Source organism: Oncorhynchus masou, chromosome 13 (genome assembly GCF_036934945.1).
Source record: "Oncorhynchus masou masou isolate Uvic2021 chromosome 13, UVic_Omas_1.1, whole genome shotgun sequence".
Taxonomy (NCBI): domain Eukaryota; kingdom Metazoa; phylum Chordata; class Actinopteri; order Salmoniformes; family Salmonidae; genus Oncorhynchus; species Oncorhynchus masou.
Window position 1 is genome coordinate 85,136,050 of NC_088224.1, and position 21,762 is coordinate 85,157,811.

The following is a 21,762-nucleotide window of genomic DNA, read 5'->3' on the forward strand; positions in this document are numbered from 1 at the left end:
CAGAATTAATCGCTCAGGTAATTAGGTCTGTATGAAACACACACACTGTTTCTCCTGCTTAGTCGTGTAGAACAGAAAGGGCCTCATTATCCAGGACTCTGTGTGTGTATGTGAACAGTTAAACACATCTACCCCAACCCTGGTGTTGTGTGTAGCGCAGGAGCGGATAATGCCGATCCTGGAGGGACAAAGTCAGCAGTGAACAGGCCCTTAACATACCTTGTTGATAGGTAATACAATGAATTGATTAGAAAACAAAGTTACAGACTGACAGCAGGGGGAGACAAAGTACATGTTTATATTCATTGTCACGCAGCACAGTAAAATCCATTTAAAAATCAAAGAAGTTTGAAATGTCTTTGTGGACGAAATCAATATTAACTCTCAGCTGAAATAAAAGTTTTACAAATCTAATCTTTCTGTACAGTTCATTTGTACACAAATGCATGCTTTCCAACAAAGTAAACTTGCCTCTGAAATGCATTTAACTGATGAAAAACACGCACACACATACACACACAACACAATCCAACTTGAAAATAACTTTACCAGACTAAAGGCACAGTTTTAGAGCAGGACAGAGGTCTTCCCCTATCTCTCTCTCTCTTTCTGCCATCCAATGAGCCTCCAGTTTCCAGTCTATCAGTCAGCCATCACTACTTAAGTTTGTTTCATCCTCAGTTGTTCAGCAGTAGCTTCACAAGACCCCACCGTGTCCATTAGATGAGGATCTCCACTAAGTCTGTGCCTGGGTGGTGTGGGGGATGGGTTCTAGTCGTATCTATGGAGACAGAAAGAACACTTAGCTGAAGACATGTAGAATATCAGATCCAACATTAGAATGAAGTTGCTGAACTAGGGTCAGTTTTACATTACATTTTGGACTGGGTTCACTGTTCCTTGATTGTTCAGTCTTAGCTGTCACTCACCTGTCCTCTGGGTCCTGGCCAATCCCAGCCAGGCTCTGCTGGGGAGGGGCAGGACTTTGAGGGACTCTGAACCTTTGTCAGTCTGAGTGCTGCTGTCTCTACTACCCGTCTTAGAATGGGAGGATAGGAGAGGAGTGGAGGGGAGGGAGGAGGAGAGGGGGAGGATAGAGAATTGGAGGGAGGAGGAGAGAGGCAGGGTGGAGGAGAAAGGCAGGGTGGATGAATAAGATGGTGTTGTGGAGTAGGGGAGGGTGGCGGAGAAAGGCAGGGTGGAAGGGAGGGAGGAGGTGGTAGATAAAGAGGAAGGTGGGGAAGAGAGGAGGAGGGGGAGGGAAGGGAGGAGGTTTCTCTCTTTCCTCTCGTCTGTCTGAGAAGCTTGTCGTGGGTGCAGTCCTGTTGCTAAGGAGATGGAGGGGGTGGAGCGGGCAGGGCGGAGGGCGCTGAGGTCACCGCGAGAGTTCCGTTGCTGTAAAACCTTTATCAACGCATCCTTCTCTATCAGCTGGGCATACAGGTTCCTTATCCTGTACACAAACACAGAAAACACAACCTTGATCCTATTGACTAAAAGTCAGAGTGAACCAATACAAATAAATCAACAATTAAGATGCCCTTCAGACAAGATCAGCCACTTTGATGGTGTGTGTGTGATATATATATATATATACATATTAGTTGAAGTCAGAAGTTTACATACTCTTAGCTTGTTAACAAACTATAGTTTTGGTAAGTAGGTTAGGACATCTACTTTGTGCATGACACAAGTCATTTTCCCAACAATTGTTTACAGACAGATTATTTCACTTATAACTCACTGTATCACAATTCCAGTGGGTCAGAAGTTTACATACACTAAGTTGACTGTGCCTTTAAACAGCTTGGAAAATTCCAGAAAATGATGTCATGGTTATAGAAGCTTCTGATAAGCTAATTGACATCATTTGAGTCAATTGGAGGTGTACCTGTGGATATATTTCAAGGCCTACATTCAAACTCTGTTCCTCTTTGCTTGACATCATGGGAAAATCAAAAGAAATCAGCCAAGACCTCGGAAAGAAAACTTGGGACCTCCACAAGTCTGGTTCATCCTTGGGAGCAATTACCAAATGCCTGAAGGTACCACGTTCACCTGTACAAACAATAGTACGCAAGTATAAACACCATGGGACCACGCAGCCGTCATACCGCTCAGGAAGGAGACGCGTTCTGTCTCCTAGAGATGAACGTACTTTAGTCCAAAAAGTGCAAATCGATCCCAGAACAACAGCAAAGGACCTTGTGAAGATGCTGGAGGAAACAAAACAAGTCCTATATTGACATAACCTGAAAGGTCGCTCAGCAAGGAAGAGGCCACTGCTCCAAAACCGCCATAAAAAAGCCACATTGCGGTTTGCAACTGCACATGGGACAAAGATCATACTTTTTGAGAAATGTCCTCTGGTCTGATGAAACAAAAATAGAACTGTTTGGCCATAATAACCGTTGTTTTGTTTGGTGGAAAAAGGGGGAGGCTTGCAAGCCGAAGAACACCATCCCAACTGTGAAGCACAGAGGTGGCAGCATCATGTTGTGGGGGTGCTTTGCTGCAGGAGGAACTGGTGCACTTCACAAAATAGATGGCATCATGAGGTAGGAAAATTGTGTGGATATATTGAAGCAACATCTCAAGACATCAGTCAGGAAGTTAAAGCTTGGTCGCAAATGGGTCTTCCAAATGGACATTGACCCCAAGAATACTTCCAAAGTTGTGGCAAAATGGCTTAAGGACTTCAAAGTCAAGGTATTGGAGTGGCCATCACAAAGCCCTGACCTCAATACTAAATACTCAATACTAAATTTGTGGGCAGAACTTGGGTGGCCCGTTCCTGTAGGTTCATGCTCTACAACATCCGCAGAGTACGACCCTGCCTCACACAGGAAGCGGCGCAGGTCCTAATCCAGGCACTTGTCATCTCCCGTCTGGATTACTGCAACTCGCTGTTGGCTGGGCTCCCTGCCTGTGCCATTAAACCCCTACAACTCATCCAGAACGGCAGCCCGTCTGGTGTTCAACCTTCCCAAGTTCTCTCACGTCACCCCGCTCCTCCGCTCTCTCCACTGGCTTCCAGTTGAAGCTCGCATCCGCTACAAGACCATGGTGCTTGCCTACGGAGCTGTGAGGGGAACGGCACCGCAGTACCTCCAGGCTCTGATCAGGCCCTACACCCAAGCAAGGGCACTGCGTTCATCCACCTCTGGCCTGCTCGCCTCCCTACCATTGAGGAAGTACAGTTCCCGCTCAGCCCAGTCAAAACTGTTCGCTGCTCTGGCCCCCAATGGTGGAACAAACTCCCTCACGACGCCAGGACAGCGGAGTCAATCACCACCTTCCGGAGACACCTGAAACCCCACCTCTTCAAGGAATACCTAGGATAGGATAAGTAATCCTTCTCACCCCCCCTTAATGACTTAGATGCACTATTGTAAAGTGGCTGTTCCACTGGATGTCAGAAGGTGAATTCACCAATTTGTAAGTCGCTCTGGATAAGAGCGTCTGCTAAATGACTTAAATGTAAATGTAAATGTAAACTGGAAAAAGTGTGTCTGAGCAAGGAGGCCTACAAACCTGACTCAGTTACACCACCTCTGTCAGGAGGAATGGGCCAACATTCAACCAACTTGTTGTGGGAAGCTTGTGGAAGGCTCCCCAAAACGTTTGACCCAAGTTAAACAATTTAAAGGAAATGCTACCAAATATTGAGTGTATGTAAACTTCTGACCCACTGGGAATGTGATGAAATAAATACAAATTGAAATAAATCATTCTACTATTACTCTGATATTTCACATTCTTAAAATAAAGTGGTGATCCTAACTGATTTTTACTAGGATTAAATGTCAGGAACTGTGAAACTGAGTTTGAATTTATTTGGCTAAGGTATATGTACAATTCTGACTTCAACTCTATATATACAGTACCTTGCGAAAGTATTCGGCCCCTTTGAACTTTGCTACCTTTTGCCACATTTCAGGCTTCAAACATAAAGATATAAAACTGTATTTTTTTGTGAAGAATCAACAACAAGTGGGACACAATCATGAAGTGGAACGACATTTATTGGATATTTCAAACTTTTTTAACAAATCAAAAACTGAAAAATTGGGCGTGCAAAATTATTCAGCCCCTTTACTGTCAGTGCAGCAAACTCTCTCCAGAAGTTCAGTGAGGATCTCTGAATGATCCAATGTTGACCTAAATGACTAATGATGATAAATACAATCCACCTGTGTGTAATCTAGTCTCCGTATCAATGCACCTGCACTGTGATAGTCTCAGAGGTCCGTTAAAAGCGCAGAGAGCATCATGAAGAACAAGGAACACACCAGGCAGGTCCGAGATACTGTTGTGAAGAAGTTTAAAGCCAGATTTGGATACAAAAATATTTCCCAAGCTTTAAACATCCCAAGGAGCACTGTGCAAGCGATAATATTGAAATGGAAGGAGTATCAGACCACTGCAAATCTACCAAGACCTGGCCGTCCCTCTAAACTTTCAGCTCATACAAGGAGAAGACTGATCAGAGATGCAGCCAAGAGGCCCATGATCACTCTGGATGAACTGCAGAGATCTACAGCTGAGGTGGGAGACTCTGTCCATAGGACAACAATCAGTCGTATATTGCACAAATCTGGCCTTTATGGAAGAGTGGCAAGAAGAAAGCCATTTCTTAAAGATATCCATAAAAAGTGTCGTTTAAAGTTTGCCACAAGCCACCTGGGAGACACACCAAACATGTGGAAGAAGGTGCTCTGGTCAGATGAAACCAAAATTGAACATTTTGGCAACAATGCAAAACGTTATGTTTGGCGTAAAAGCAGCACAGCTCATCACCCTGAACACACTATACCCACTGTCAAACATGGTGGTGGCAGCATCATGGTTTGGGCCTGCTTTTCTTCAGCAGGGACAGGGAAGATGGCTAAAATTGATGGGAAGATGGATGGAGCCAAATACAGGACCATTCTGGAAGAAAACCTGATGGAGTCTGCAAAAGACCTGAGACTGGGATGGAGATTTGTCTTCCAACAAGACAATGATCCAAAACATAAAGCAAAATCTACAATGGAATGGTTCAAAAATAAACATATCCAGGTGTTAGAATGGCCGAGTCAAAGTCCAGACCTGAATCCAATCGAGAATCTGTGGAAAGAACTGAAAACTGCTGTTCACAAATGCTCTCCATCCAACCTCACTGAGCTCGAGCTGTTTTGCAAGGAGGAATGGGAAAAAATTTCAGTCTCTCAATGTGCAAAACTGATAGAGACATAGCCCAAGTGACTTGTAATCGCAGCAAAAGGTGGTGCTACAAAGTATTAACTTAAGGGGGCTGAATAATTTTGCACGCCCAATTTTTCAGTTTTTGATTTAAAAAAGTTTGAAATATCCAATAAATGTCGTTCCACTTCATGATTGTGTCCCACTTGTTGTTGATTCTTCACAAAAAAATACAGTTTTATATCTTTGTTTGAAGCCTGAAATGTGGCAAAAGGTCGCAAAGTTCAAGGGGGCCGAATACTTTCGCAAGGCACTGTATATACAGTATAATGTGTGTACCTGTGCTCCATGTCGTTGCAGCGTCTGGTAGCCTGCTGTACATCATCCTTCTGACACAGTGTGCAGCCCGTCATCTCACTGTAGCTACCACTGTGAGAGTGCACCACCAAGGGGTCCCTACAGACACACACACACACACAACCTTGTGAATGTTAACCTGTTTAAAGGTCTTACTCACATTGGCTGCAGAGAGCGAGATCACAGTCATCTGGAACAGCTGGTAGAAGGCATTTGGTTGGTCTGGTAGGCTCAGCTTGGTTTCCCTTTGTAACCAGTGATAGTTTGCCAGCCCTGCCACATCTGATAAATGTCAGAGCCGGTGTAGTAAGATCTGATCTTAGTCCAGTATTGACGCTTTGCCTGTTTGATGGCTGGTCGGGGGCCGTAGTGGGATTTCTTATAAGTGTCTGGAGTAGTGTCCCTCCCCTTGAAAGCGGCAGCTCTACCATTTAGCTCAGTGCGGATGTTGCCTGTAATCCAAGGCTTCTGGTTGGAATATGGTCACAATGTTGTCGATGCACATATTAATGATGCCTTCTGACTGATGTGGTAAACTCTTCAATGTTATCCGTTGAATCCCAGAACATAGTCCAGTCTGTGCTCGGGAAACAGTCCTTCAGCTTAGCATCCACTTCATCAGACTACTTCTGTATAGAGCACGTTACTGGTACCTCCTGTTTTACATGTTTTAAAGCAGAAATCAGGAGGATATAGTTACGGTCAGATTTGCCAACGGGAGGGCGTGTTCTCTATGTACAGTATGCCTCTGTGTGTGGAGTAATTGTTTTGTTATTAACCTTTATTTAACTTGACAAGTCAGTTAAGAACAAATTCTTATTTACAATGATGGTCTCGGAACAGTGGGTTAACTGCCTTGTTCGGGGGCAGAATGACAGATTTTTACCTTGTCAGCTCAGGGATTTGATCTAACAACCTTTTGATTACTGGCCCAACGCTCAAACCACTAGGCTACCTGCCACCTCTACACTCTAACCACTAGGCTACCTGCCGCCTCAACGCTCTAACCGCTAGGCTACCTGCCGCCTCTACGCTCTAACCGCTAGGCTACCTGCCGCCTCTACGCTCTAACCGCTAGGCTACCTGGCGCCCCGGTGATCTAGTTGTCACCGTTCTGTGTGTGGAGTAAAGGTGATCTAGTTGTCACCGTTCTGTGTGTAGAGTAAAGGTGATCTGGAGTTGTCACCTCTCTGTGTGTAGAGTAAAGGTGATCTAGAGTTGTCACCTCTCTGTGTGTAGAGTAAAGGTGATCTGGAGTTGTCACCTCTCTGTGTGTAGAGTAAAGGTGATCTAGTTGTCACCTCTCTGTGTGTAGAGTAAAGGTGATCTAGTTGTCACCATTCTGTGTGTAGAGTAAAGGTGATCTAGAGTTGTCACCTCTCTGTGTGTAGAGTAAAGGTGATCTAGAGTTGTCACCTCTCTGTGTGTAGAGTAAAGGTGATCTAGTTGTCACCATTCTGTGTGTAGAGTAAAGGTGATCTGGAGTTGTCACTTCTCTGTGTGTAGAGTAAAGGTGATCTAGTTGTCACCATTCTGTGTGTAGAGTAAAGGTGATCTAGAGTTGTCACCTCTCTGTGTGTAGAGTAAAGGTGATCTAGAGTTGTCACCTCTAGTTGCAAAGGTGACGTGCTGGTGATAATGAGTTCACACAGATTTCAGTTTCCCTGCATTAAAATCACTGGCCATGAGAAGTGCTGCCACAGGGTGAGGATTTCATTTGTGGTCTTAGTGCCACAGCATCGGTTTGTGGAGGGATATAGACAGCTAGGAAATATATGGATGAAAACTCTCTTGGTAGTTAGTACGGTCTGCAGCTTCTCATGATGTATTCTAACTCAGGCTAGCAAAAGCTGGAGACTTCCTTACCATTAGAGATTGTGCCCCAGCTGTTAACACCACTCCCCCCTCATCTTACCCGAGGCTGCCGACCGGTCTCGACAACGCACAGAAAAGCCAGCGAGACGTGTATTATCAATGTCCTTGTTCAGCCACGACTCCGAGAAACATATTACAGTTCTTCGGGTCCCATTGACAGGATAGTTTTGAACGGAGCTCGTCCAGTTTGTTCTCTGATGACTGTACATTCACCAACAGAACGGAGGGTAGAGGAGGGTCATTAGATTCACCAGACGTACTCGTCAGGATGCCAGTTTGCCTGCCTCTTTTGTGCCGTCGCTTCCTCTTTTGAATCCCGGGAATTAGGGCCTCTGGTCCGGAGGAAGCAGCACGTCCAAAGCTGCCGATTCCTTGAAGTTGAAATCGTCATCCAAATCGAGGTTAGTGATCGCTGTTCTGATCTCAAGAAGCAGTTTTCGGTCATAGAAAATTATGGCAGAGATATTATGTACAAAAAAAATGTTAAGATCCGTATAAAAAACAACAACAGCGGAATTGGTCAGGAGCCCGTGGAAAACAGCTTCTATCCACTGCAACGCCATCTCTACCTGTGTGCATGAGTGACCTGTTGGGATGTGTGTGTACCTGTGTGCATGAGTGACCTGTTGGGATGTGCGTGTACCTGTGTGCATGAGTGACCTGTTGGGATGTGTGTGTACCTGTGTGCATGAGTGACCTGTTGGGATGTTGGTACCTGTGTGCATGAGTGACCTGTTGGGATGTGCGTGTACCTGTGTGCATGAGTGACCTGTTGGGATGTGTGTGTACCTGTGTGCATGAGTGACCTGTTGGGATGTGTGTGTACCTGTGTGCATGAGTGACCTGTTGGGATGTGTGTGTACCTGTGTGCATGAGTGACCTGTTGGGATGTGTGTGTACCTGTGTTGATGTGCGTGTACCTGTGTGCATGAGTGACCTGTTGGGATGTGTGTACCTGTGTGCATGAGTGACCTGTTGGGATGTGTGTGTACCTGTGTGCATGAGTGACCTGTTGGGATGTGCGTGTACCTGTGTGCATGAGTGACCTGTTGGGATGTGTGTGTACCTGTGTGCATGAGTGACCTGTTGGGATGTGTGTGTACCTGTGTGCATGAGTGACCTGTTGGGATGTGTGTGTACCTGTGTGCATGAGTGACCTGTTGATGTGACCTGTGTGCATGAGTGACCTGTTGGGACCTGTGTGCATGAGTGACCTGTTGGGATGTGTGTGTACCTGTGTGCATGAGTGACCTGTTGGGATGTGTGTGTACCTGTGTGCATGAGTGACCTGTTGGGATGTGTGTGTACCTGTGTGCATGAGTGACCTGTTGGGATGTGTGTGTACCTGTGTGCATGAGTGACCTGTTGGGATGTGCGTGTACCTGTGTGCATGAGTGACCTGTTGGGATGTGTGTGTACCTGTGTGCATGAGTGACCTGTTGGGATGTGTGTGTACCTGTGTGCATGAGTGACCTGTTGGGATGTGTGTGTACCTGTGTGCATGAGTGACCTGTTGGGATGTGCGTGTACCTGTGTGTGTTGGCTGTAGCAGCAGTCTCCATGTGTCTCATGGCGTTCTCCTGCAGGTACTTCTGTTCCCAACGGGTAGAGTCAGCCTCTAGAGCCAGAACCCTCTCCTCCCTCTGCCTCAGCAGCTCCCTCAGAGCAGGGGCACTGCCCTCCCCTACACCCCCACCCCCACCTGGCCCAGTGATCCCAAGCACACCCCCACACACTCTCTGAGGGGAGGAGAGCGAGGCGGAGGTTTGGAAGAAGGAAGAGACATATGTAAAAAATTATTTACAAAAAGGTTTAGGACAATCCAGACCCATTTTATGCATTAACAAATAGCATATGACCTGTTATGACATTGTTATGACACCGGCCAAGAGAGCGTTATGTGTGGTACCTGTTGCGTGCGCAGTGTGTGTAGCTCTCTCTCCAGCCGTGTACGCAGGCGTCTCTCTAGCTGCTCTCTCTTCTCACAGGCCGTCTGCAACTGCACCACAGCATGCTGCAACCCTTCCACACGTGCCGCATACACACACTTCACACGCAGCTACACACACACACACACACCAGGGAGGAATGGACACAGATACAGTATGTTGGATTGATCTGTATGTGTATATGGTATGTGAATAAGTGTCTGAATGAATGACGTAATGTGATATACCGTTATGTAATGTGATATACCATTATGTAATGTGATATACCGTTATGTAATGTGATATACCTTGATGTAATATGATACTGTGACGTAATGTGATGTGTTGTAATGTGATATACCGTGACGTAATGTGATATACCGTGACGTAATGTGATATACCGTGACGTAATGTGATATACCGTGACGTAATGTGATATACCGTGACGTAATGTGATATACCGTGACGTAATGTGATATACCGTGACGTAATGTGATATACTGTGACGTAATGTAATGTGATATACCGTGATGTAATGTGATATACCGTGACGTAATGTGATATACTGTGACGTAATGTGATGTGATGTAATGTGATATACTGTGACGTAATGTAATGTGATATACCGTGACGTAATGTGATATACCGTGACGTAATGTGATATACCGTGACGTAATGTGGTGTGACGTAATGTGATATACTGTGTTATAATGTGATATACAGTGACGTAATGTAATGTGATATACTGTGACGTAATGTGATATACTGTGACGTAATGTGATATACTGTGACGTAATGTGATATACAGTGACGTAATGTGATATACCGTGACGTAATGTGATATACTTTGACGTAATGTGATATACAGTGACGTAATGTGATATACTGTGACGTAATGTGATATACTGTGACGTAATGTGATATACAGTGACGTAATGTGATATACAGTGACGTAATGTAATATACCGTGACGTAATGTGATATACTGTGACGTAATGTGATATACTGTGACGTAATGTGATATACCGTGATGTAATGTGATATACCGTGACGTAATGTGATATACCGTGACGTAATGTGATGTGACGTAATGTGATATACTGTGTTATAATGTGATATACCGTGACGTAATGTGATATAATGTGATATACTGTGATGTAATGTGATATACAGTGATGTAATGTGATATACAGTGACATAATGTGATATACTGTGACGTAATGTGACATACAGTGACGTAATGTGATATACCGTGACGTAATGTGATATACCGTGATGTAATGTGATATACCGTGACGTAATGTGATATACCGTGACGTAATGTGATATACCGTGACGTAATGTAATGTGATATACCGTGACGTAATGTGATATACTGTGACGTAATGTGATATACCGTGACGTAATGTGACATACTGTGACGTAATGTGATATACTGTGACGTAATGTGATATACTGTGACGTAATGTGATATACTGTGACGTAATGTGATATACCGTGACGTAATGTGATATACCGTGACGTAATGTAATGTGATATACCGTGACGTAATGTGATATACTGTGACGTGATGTAACGTGATATACCGTGACGTAATGTGATATACTGTGACGTGATGTGTACCTCTTCCTCTAAGTGTAGTGCTCTCTGCTGGGCGCTGCTCAGAGCTGACTCCAGTCTCTCTGCCCTCCGCTGCTGCTTCTCCACCTCTTCCTCCAAACGCTCTTTCTCCATCAGTCCATCCCCTGAGAGACAGCGAGAAACAGAGACAATGAGGGAAGATAAAAGATAAGAGAAAAAATGCTCAAATCAGACTTACCAACCCTTTAAAGTTAGAATTAGAGAACCCAATACTCCTCATGACTGGAATGTTCAAAGGTAGCAACATGGCATCCAGCCCTACTGTTGACCAAACTCTGGGTCGGGGTGGATGTGTGTTGGGTGGGGGAGGGAAGGATAAGGGGGGAGGGGGGGGGGGGAATCTGCTGAGGCTGCATTCCCAGCACAGACCAGATCATTCCCCTTTGTCTCTGGGTTAACATGTCACACACATGCAGAAGAGGGGAGAGAGACAGGTGTGTGTAAAGGGAGGAGGGGAGAGAGACAGGTGTGTGTAAAGGGAGGAGGGGAGGAGATATGGTGCAGAGTATTTGGGTAGTTTGTGGGGGTGGGGGGGGGGTCTGACACGTTTAAACAGCACCTGTCCTAAAACTGCTATAAGATATACCCCCTTTCCCTCCCTTTGCCTGTCTCTACTGGCCTCCCCCTCTCTTTATCTCTCCCTCCCCACTCTATCCCTCATTCCTGGTGTTACATACCAGACAGCCCAGTGAAATACAACAAACACTTCCTCTCCTCTCTCATGGTGCCCAGGGAGGGAGAGAAATGGGGAGAGAGGGAGTGGTGGGAGTGAGAGAGAGAGAGCTTGGCAGTGGGATAGTGTCAGTGGAAGAGAGAGAGGGGAGTGAGTGGGAAAGAGAGAGATGGTGGGAGACAGAGCGTGATAATGCGAGAAAGGTGGTGGTCAGGAGGAGAAAGTTCTCTCTGTTTGGGTTTCCAGGCCAGACGAGGTCACTGTCTGTATTCACACTGACTCTCTAATAAAAGTAAGTGTGTGTGTGCACGTCCGTGTGTGTGTGTGTGTGTGTGTGTGTGTGTGTGTGTGTGTGTGTGTGTGTGTGTGGCTAAAAGGAAATGGGATAATTGTATGTGTGCTGAATTTAGCCTGGGAAGAGAGGGAGTGGTGGAGAAAGAAGAGAGGAAAACCTAAATGCTGGGTGTGTCCTCATTCCCACTCACTAACACGCATCAACACCACAAACACACAAGTACTCATCAATACCACAAGTACAGACACAAACACACACACTTACTAAGCTCAGCAGCATGTCCATCCTCCTCTCCCTCTGGCTCACAGCACGCTAGCTGTTGATTGGCAGTCTCTAGGCGATCTGAGACATAGACGTGACACAGTCATACACAGACATAACATAGTCATACACAGACATAACATAGTAATACACAGACATAACACAGTCATACACAGACATAACATAGTCATACACAGACATAACACAGTCATACACAGACATAACATAGTAATACACAGACATAACACAGTCATACACAGACATAACATAGTCATACACAGACATAACATAGTAATACACAGACATAACACAGTCATACACAGACATAACATAGTCATACACAGACATAACATAGTCATACACAGACATAACAGTCATACACAGACATAACATAGTCATACACAGACATAACACAGTCATACACAGACATAACACAGTCATACACAGACATAACACAGTCATAACATAGTAATACACAGACATAACAGTCATACACAGACATAACATAGTCATACACAGACATGACACAGTCATAACATAGTAATACACAGACATAACACAGACATAACATAGTCATACAGACATAACATAGTAATACACAGACATAAAATAGTCATACACAGACATAACATAGTCATAAACAGACATAACACAGTCATAACAGTAATACACAGACATAACACAGACATAACATAGTCATAAACAGACATAACACAGTCATAACAGTAATACACAGACATAACACAGACATAACATAGTCATACACAGTCATACAACATAGATGAACATGTTTAACTCCTCTTCTATCAACACAACTTATTGGTCAAAATTACCCAAATCCCACACATACAGCTAAGAAGAAGGTTGAAAAAAGGGTAACTGCACTTTAAGGACCCAATTATGTATTTTATTTTCAACATCCTTTTACAGGTCCCTCCCTCCTGTCCTACCTCTCAGGTCTCTGTTGAAGACAGTCAGACGTCTAATCTCCCCCTCCAGTTTGCATCTCATTGTTCGGTCCAGCCCCTCCCTCTTTGACGAGCTCTTCATCAGCCAATCATACTCTTCAGAGATCCTCTGGAGCTCCTCCTCTAACTGCAGCGCAAGGAAGAGTAGTTTGTAGAAATGACTGAAAAAGGGTCAGTTATTTTTATTCCCCTAATGCTTTAGGACAGGGTGGATGATTAGTTGACTAAGTGAATCAGCTGTGCCAGTTTAGGGTTAGTACAAAAATGTGAAGCGTGTAGGGGGGGTGAGTTTGTTAAACCCTGGTTTAAGGCCAAATGAAGCCGTTTTCATATCAATATCAAATCATTTCTGGGTAACAATTAAGTACCTTACCGTAATATAGTTCCAATCAAATGTTCAAAAATAGCTTTATAGCAAAACCATTTCTCAAGCAAGAATTTTGCTAGGACTGTCTGGGAATATTCTAAATGGGGAGGGGAAAACCGAAACGTAGCTGTTATTGGCAGAGAGGTTTGGAACTCTTTGTTATTGGTCTATTAATCAATTTACCACATGGTGATGTCACCATGGAAAGCCAAAACTGCTGATTATAAGATCCTGTGTAGATTGTATTTTCAACCAGCAACTATCAGGAAATAACAATGAGCAAATGTGTTCATACTTTTACAGTGTTAATGTTATCAGCTGTTGTACAATATGATATAAAACACACAAAACATTAAAATATTGACTAATGGGGCCTATAAGGTTATAGTGAGTCAGTTATACAGTCACATACAAACTTCCTCGTACCCAGTGCAGTTTGGAAGCCTTCTCTCTGTGTGTCAGCAGCTCGTGTCTCAGAGTCTGGTTCTCCTCACACAGCAGCTGGACCATCTGCTGCACCTTGGCTGCCATGACCACCTCCACACCGGAGGGGCCTGGGGAAGGTTGTTGAGGCTGGGGTTGGAGCTGAGAGACAAGGGTAGAAGTCTGGGCCTGGATGTTGGGGAGAAGGGTGGAGGTGTGGGTCTGGGAGGGTGTGGGACTGTGGTGGTACTGGACTGAGGGACCCCCTAGAGTCCCAGGGTGGTGCCGCTTGCTCTGGTACTCAGGTGGGGGTTGCTCTCAGCTCTGGTTGGCTGGGCTGTGGACCAGTCCATTATTGTGGAAGAGGGGGGGTCAATGAAGGGAGGGCCCAGCTCAGAATGAGAGGAGGGGGGCTGGGATCTCCCTAAGGGGGAGCAGAAGGGCGGCTGGGTGGGCTTGAAGGGGTACTCTGGTGGGGGTCCGCGGGAGTCTACTGATCCTGTGAGTGGGGTTATGTTTAGGGGTGGGGGGTAACTGAGGGAGGGGTTGCTAGTTCCATTGGCCTCAACGCTGATTTGGAGGATCCTCTGGCTGAGAGAATACACATGACCCTGCTTCAGTTGCCTCAGAGTAGAGTCTCCATTGGCCCCTCCACCCCAGATAGACAAACCCTCAGCCTCATCCCCATCACTCATAAAGCCTTGCTGAGGGCCCAGGGGTGGGCTGGGGCTGGGGAAAGGAGAGGGGTCAGTGTTGGTGTCAGGGCTAGAGGTCTCAGAGGGGCTGTTAGGAGCTAAGCTGGTCCAGGCTGAGGGCTGGCTGTCTGGGGTGTGAGAGGGGCTAGGCAGGCTCTCCTGGTCCTCCAGTGTATAATACAGCTGGTCCTGGTAGTGGTGTTGTCCCTGGGTCTGGGCCTTGGCCTGCTCATAGCTCGGCAGCTCCTCTAAACTGGGCTGGAGGGGGGTTGGGGGGGCTGGGGGAGAGGGAGAGGGGGCTGGGGAGGTCCATGTTTCTCCAGGGAGCTACCGTCAGCCTGCTGCTCCTGCCCCTGAGGCTCCTGCCGAGCCCAGCGCAACTGGGGGTGAGCTAGTGGGCGGTGAGGGAAGGTAAGGGGGTAAGGTGGTAGTTGGCTGTCTGAGGTGGGGGCACCGCTGGGTGGCTGCTGCAGCAGGGGTGGGGAGGCCACCTGCGAGGGCTGCATGGGGTTCAGGTTGTCACTCTGAGGCCCCCATCCTCCCTCTCCTCCTCCGTAGCTGGTTTGTTCTTGTATGGTGCTTGAGAGAAGCTTCCCGCCCTCGTCCTCCTCTCCTCGCATGGCGCTCACACAGGGGTGGGACACAAACGCCAAGGCTGCATCACCTAGGAAACAGCAGGGGTCAGAGGTCAATGTCAGGTGTATCATGCCTAAGGCCTAGCTTATCTCCCCCTAACTGCTAGTGTACCTGGTTCCCTGGCAGGTGTGGAGGTGCGACGGGTGAGAAGGATGGACAGTAACGGTGGATGAGTGGTCATTGAGGTGGGGTCATTGTTGATGGTGAAGGGGACTGTTTCTGGGGGGCACTGAACAACGTCCTCCAGTGCAAAGACTCCTGGGAAACTATGGTACAAAGAGAGACCTGGAAAAGAAACAAAAATTAAATAGTTGTTTTTACTTATAAGTTATAATAGGTTAGGGACCAGGTGAGTGTTAGTGCAGAGTTCTCAGGAGATGACACTGTCTGGTCATCTGCTGTCCTCAGCATTCCCATCCTGGTGTTTCCCTCCAGTACCTCTCAAAGCAAACAGACTCAACCACATGTCCAACTAATGTCTGTCCTCTGAGACACACACACACACACACACACACACACACACACACACACACACACACACACACACACACACACACACACACACACACACACACACACAAAGTAAAATGTGGAAGATGTCCAGAGAATATTTTAACCATATGCATAGCAAGCTTGCTGTTGTGGCCTCCTGGACAACTGACACATTAACCCAGGGTTTCCCCAACTCGGTCCTTCCCCCCCCGTTTCCCAAACTCGGTCCTTCCCCCCCGTTTCCCAAACTAGGTCCTTCCCCCCGTTTCCCAAACTCGGTCCTGCCCCCCCTCCCCGTTTCCCAAACTCTGTCCTGCCCCCCCCCCCCCCCGTTTCCCAAACTCTGTCCTTCCCCCGGTTTCCCAAACTCTGTCCTTCCCCCCCGTTTCCCAAACTCGGTCCTTCCACCTCCGTTTCCCAAACTCGGTCCTTCCCCCGTTTCCCAAACTCGGTCCTTCCCCCGTTTCCCAAACTCGGTCCTTCCCCCGTTTTCCAAACTCGGTCCTTCCCCCGTTTTCCAAACTCGGTCCTTCCCCCGTTTCCCAAACTCGGTCCTTCCCCCCCCGTTTCCCAAACTCGGTCCTTCCCCCGTTTCCCAAACTCGGTCCTTCCACCTCCGTTTCCCAAACTCGGTCCTTCCCCCGTTTCCCAAACTCGGTCCTTCCCCCGTTTCCCAAACTCGGTACTTCCCCCGTTTCCCAAACTCGGTACTTCCCCCGTTTCCCAAACTCGGTCCTTCCACCTCCGTTTCCCAAACTCGGTCCTTCCCCCGTTTCCCAAACTCGGTCCTTCCCCCGTTTCCCAAACTCGGTACTTCCCCCCCGTTTCCCAAACTCGGTACTTCCCCCCGTTTCCCAAACTCGGTCCTTACCCCCGTTTTCCAAACTCGGTCCTGCCCCCGTTTCCCAAACTCGGTCCTTCCCCCCATTTCCCAAACTCGGTCCTCCCCCCATTTCCCAAACTCGGTCCTTCCACATCCGTTTCCCAAACTCGGTCCTTCCCCCCATTTCCCAAACTCGGTACTTCCCCCCGTTTCCCAAACTCGGTCCTTACCCCCGTTTTCCAAACTCGGTCCTGCCCCCCGTTTCCCAAACTCGGTCCTGCCCCCCCCCGTTTCCCAAACTCGGTCCTTCCCCGTTTCCCAAACTCAGTCCTGCCCCCCCCTTCATGTCTAGGTTTTTGCCCTAGCACTACATAACTGATTCAAATCATCAAAGCTGATGATGAGTTGGTATTTAAATCATCTGTGTAGTGCAAGAACAAAAACCAACACGTGAACCCAGGGGGGGCCCCAGGACCGGGTTTGGTAAACCCTGCACTAACAGGCCGAAATAGACAACTGACGCACTAAAGGACAGAAATAGACAACTGAACTGACACATTACGGAACGAAGTAAAACCGGAGTCAAATGCCAGAACTATATAGTCAGCTATAATTGCGACCAAGCCGCAATGCACACTTTGAAGACAAACACCCAAAAGTTATTTAGGCTAGTTAACTTCCCGAAAGCCGGTCAGAGACGGCCCTACAAATGAGCTCAATGAGTCTGTGCGTGCGCAAGGAGCGCGTGGATTGAACTGACCAAAACATCACATGCTGTAAGAAAGCTGACCTCACGCACTTCTTTCCCTTATACAGGCATAAACGTTTACCTCGGTACTAAATGGCCGGTCGTGTTGAGACACTTCTCTCCGCGCACTAACGGTGCAACCGGTCTTGATGCTGACTCCCCCGGCTTTAAGAAAAGCAGATTCGGGCAGAGGCGCAAACAGCCGTGGGTCTGCGACAGTAGCGCGATCGTAATCAGCCCCGGACCGTTCGTTCTGGCTTGAGCGGAATGCCAAAGCAAGACCTGCAGTTCAGGGGGGCGTGCCGGGGTCCTAGCGCCCGCAGATTAATATCCAGGGGTCTTATTATTATTAATTAAGGTTTTATGACAGACTACACCAAATGGTGTATTGCTGCCACCTACTGTATTGAAACAAAAAACATTCCATTAGGCGGTGGACCCCACATAGAAAACATGAATAAACAAACACCCCCCTCCCTCAGGAACAGTTCAGATCACCTGAACAGGCTGTGAAGATGGAGCATTCATCAACAGGATTCCTTGGAATACCTCTGCTGTAAAATACTTGAGTCCCAATAAACACTCAGCCACACTCACAATGATGCCTGTTTTCTCAGATTCCCTCTCTGTTCGCACTGTGCAGTTGATAACCAATGCAGTAAATGCTACAAAATCCACCTTAACATGAGACATGTCAAAATCCCTCTGCAGACAAGGAATATTATCTGGTGTCTCTACTCCTGCTACCATTAGTTCTTCAACTCCACTTCTTTCTTCCACTCGTCTCCCTGCTTCCGGATAGGAGACATGCTGGACAGCTCTTATGTGGGTCAGTTTGCGTGCATCAACCACTTGATCCAATTCGTCACATATATACTGTATCCTTTGCATTTACTTCTAGCACCAGGATACAGCATAAACGTGAAGAATTGGATGAAGTAATGGCAGTAGGAGTAGAGACACAAGATAATATTCCCTGTCTGCAGAGATCCGGTCATGTTACAGAGTTAACGCCTCAAAGATCCACACACGTTTTCTCTGACACATTGGCGCGGCTTGCATCCGGGTTAAGTTCAAATATAGACATGTATATAAATCAATAAATATCCCCACACAACACACTCCAATCCAATCTTCTTGAGGCGCAGAGCACACTCTTCTCATTAAATACAAAAAAAGAAGCCCTCATTACTCTCATCGACACCACCTCAATTTTTATAGAGACTTCAAATGGATCTCCCAGATAACAACATTGATCCAAAACCCTTACTCTGACTAAAAAAGACTTGGATTTGTATGATTCCACAGCCACTTTACTTATCTTATTTCCTTTTGTATTCGCCTCTGTAATCCAAGTCGTCTCACTCTCATCTCTACTCACGCCATCTTATTCAAACAGAACATCCGCCGTTATCTTCCCTGGGCCTTTTCACCAATACCAATCGGAAAGGCTCTAACCGGGGGTCATAGTTCAACCCCAGGATATAGGGTTCCAATGATGTCACGCCCCCAACAAAAACCTAATGGATTCAGTTAGGTTCAACTGTAAAACGGATGCTGATTTATGGATGGAAAGAGAGCTCCACCTAACTCTGTGTCACCTGGCGTTTTGTTACAGGTAATATTTATCAGAGCCTATTTTTCACATACACACACACACACGTGGGGCGGCAGGGTAGCCTAGTGGTTAGAGTGTTGGACTAGTAACCGGAAGGTTGTGAGTTCAAACCCCCGAGCTGACAAGGTACAAATCTGTCGTTCTGAACAGGCAGTTAACCCACTTTTCCCAGGCCGTCATTGAAAATGAGAATATGTTCTTAACTGACTTGCCTGGTAAAATAAATAAAACACACTTGTTTTTCTAACCTAGTGGGGACCTAAAATTGATTTCCACTTCCATTCCTATTTTCCTTAACCCCTGACCCTAATTCTAACCTTAACCCCTAACCTTAACCCCTGACCCTAATTCTAACCCTAACCCTAACCTTAACCCCTAATCCTAATTCTAACCCTAATTCTAACCCTAACCCTAACCTTAACCCTATCCCTGACCCTAATTCAAATTCTAACCCTAACCCTAAACCTAACCCCTAAGCTTAAAATAGCATTTGTCGTCGTGGGGATGTGGGAAATGTCCCCATGAGGGAGAAGCTTCCTTGTTTTACTATCCTTGTTGGGACTTTTGAGGATTTCAGGTCCCCACAAGGTTTGATAAACAAAACTACATGCGCACACACACACACACGCACGCGCGCACACACACACACACACAGGGAGAGAAGGGGGGGCATGTGTAGACTACCTCCGTCGGGCTCGGGCTCGTTAGACACTCCAATGTGATCCAGCCATTGGGCCACATCTTCTGGAATCCAGTTCTCACCGGACTCCAGTCCTGCTTTCCCCCTGGGTGCAGAATCCAGTCCAGCATTTATTTCAGACCCTGACTCCAGACCAGCTTTCCCCCTGGGTGCAGAATCCAGTCCAGCATTTATTTCAGACCCTGACTCCAGACCAGCCTTCACCCTGGGTTCAGAATCCAGTCCAGCATTTCTTTCAAAGCCTGACTCCATGCCTGCTTTCCCCCTGGTCAGAGGAAGCTCTGGTTAGGGTGTGTGTGTGGTTAGCTTTATTCCTACATGTGAGAACTTGCTTGGTACTCAACTACAGTCTGTAAACACCTACTTATATGTGTGTGTGTGTGTGTGTGTGTGTGTGTGTGTGTGTGTGTGTGTGTGTGTGTGTGTGTGTGTGTGTGTGTGTGTGTGTGTGTGTGTGTGTGTGTGTGTGTGTGTGTGTGTGTGTGTGTGTAATGAAAAAACATTCCCTACAGCAACAAGATGTGTGAAAGATCTCTATCCATATTTCCCTTTATCTCTCACTTCTCTCACACACTTTCCCCTTGCTTATTCACACTACAGAAGAGAGCAGAGGAGAAAGTCAGTCAAAGATCACTCTCACAGTACCTAGGCTTTATCCCCCCCCCCCTCTCTCTCCGTCTGTCAATTTCTCTCTCCGTCCCTTCCTCGCCCTCCGTCTCCCTCTGCCCCCTCGCCCCACCGTTTAATGGAGATTGTCCTACCTGAGTGTTGCCCGTGGATAATGTCTGATGAGAACGATGATGATGAGAGTCAGCGATGAGTGTGTGCTTTGGGGCTTCTAAATCCACCAAACCATCAAACCCCACAGTCACACAGACATGCCGACTCTGCCCAGACCTGCCTCAACACACACACACACACACACAGGGGTGTCCTTGGAATGAGGGAGGGAGAGAAAGAGGCATGGGAGTGATAGAGGTGGGATAGAGAGAGAAGAAGAAGAGAGGAAGAATTAAATAACCAAGTAGAGAGAGAGAAAGAAAGAGAGAGAGAGAGAGGAAGAAATATTAATTTCTCCTACATTCTGCCTCTTCGTCTGTGTTTAGAGACATTCTGTCTGTTCTGTTATCTGGCTACTGAGGGAAAGGACACACACACACTCTCTCTCTCTCTCTCTCTCTCTCTCTCTCTCTCTCTCGCTCTCTCTCTCTCTCTCTCTCTCTCTCTCTCTCTCTCTCTCTCTCACTCTCTCTCTCAGAGCGTTGGGCCAGTAACCGGAAGGTCACTATTTCAAATCCCGAGCCAAAAAGGTGAAAAATCGGACGTTGTGCCCTTGAGCAGGACACTGAACCCTAATTGCTACAGGGTTGTCATTGATAAGCAGACCCTGGCCATGACCCCACTCTCAGAGAATGTCTCAGGGAGAGGGATATGCAAAAAAAAAAAAATTCAGTACATACTTGTACATGTGTGAAATAGGACAAATATAGGCACCCACCATATGTGTCCTATTACACATACTGCCAGTGGTGGAAAAAGTACCCAACTGTCATACTTGAGTAAAAGTAAAATACCTTAATAGAAAATGAGTCAAGTTAAAGTAAAAGTCACAGAGCAAACTTCTACTTGAGTAAAAGTCTAAAAGTATTTAGATTAAAAATATACTTAAGTATCAAAAGTAAATGTAATTGCTAAAATATACTTAAGTATCAAAAGTGAAAGTATAAACCATTACAAATGTCTTATATTAAACAAACCAGACAGCACAATTTTCTTGTTTTTGATTTATTTAAGGAGAGCCAGGGGCCACTCCAACATTCAGACATAATTTTAAAATGAAGGATGTGTGTTTAGTGAGTCCTCCAGATCAGAGGCAGTAGATGACCAGGAATGTTCTGTTGATAAGTGTGAATTGGACCATTTTCCTGTCCTGCTCAGGATTCAAAATGTAACGAGTACTTTTGGGTGTCTGGAGTAAAAATGTATGGAGTAAAATGTATGGAGTAAAAAATACAATATTTTCTTAAGGAATGTAGTGAAGTAGAAATAAAAGTAGTCAAAAATATAAATAGTAAGGT

The 21,762-nt window shown here is 46.3% G+C and overlaps 1 protein-coding gene across 1 annotated transcript; it reads right to left on the bottom strand.

Moving 5' to 3' along the window:
- Nucleotides 1-280: 280 nt before the first annotated feature.
- Nucleotides 281-20,821, bottom strand: LOC135553160 (angiomotin-like protein 1). Its single transcript, XM_064985318.1, is given in 14 exon segments — nt 281-781; nt 930-1,453; nt 5,524-5,640; nt 8,947-9,155; nt 9,326-9,475; nt 10,968-11,089; nt 12,218-12,295; nt 13,165-13,309; nt 13,976-14,286; nt 14,289-14,933; nt 14,936-15,331; nt 15,415-15,588; nt 19,669-19,949; nt 20,446-20,821. Coding segments are annotated over 13 exon segments (3,201 nt in total). The 5' UTR covers nt 19,937-19,949; nt 20,446-20,821; the 3' UTR covers nt 281-719.
- Between the last annotated feature and the right edge of the window lie 941 nt (nt 20,822-21,762).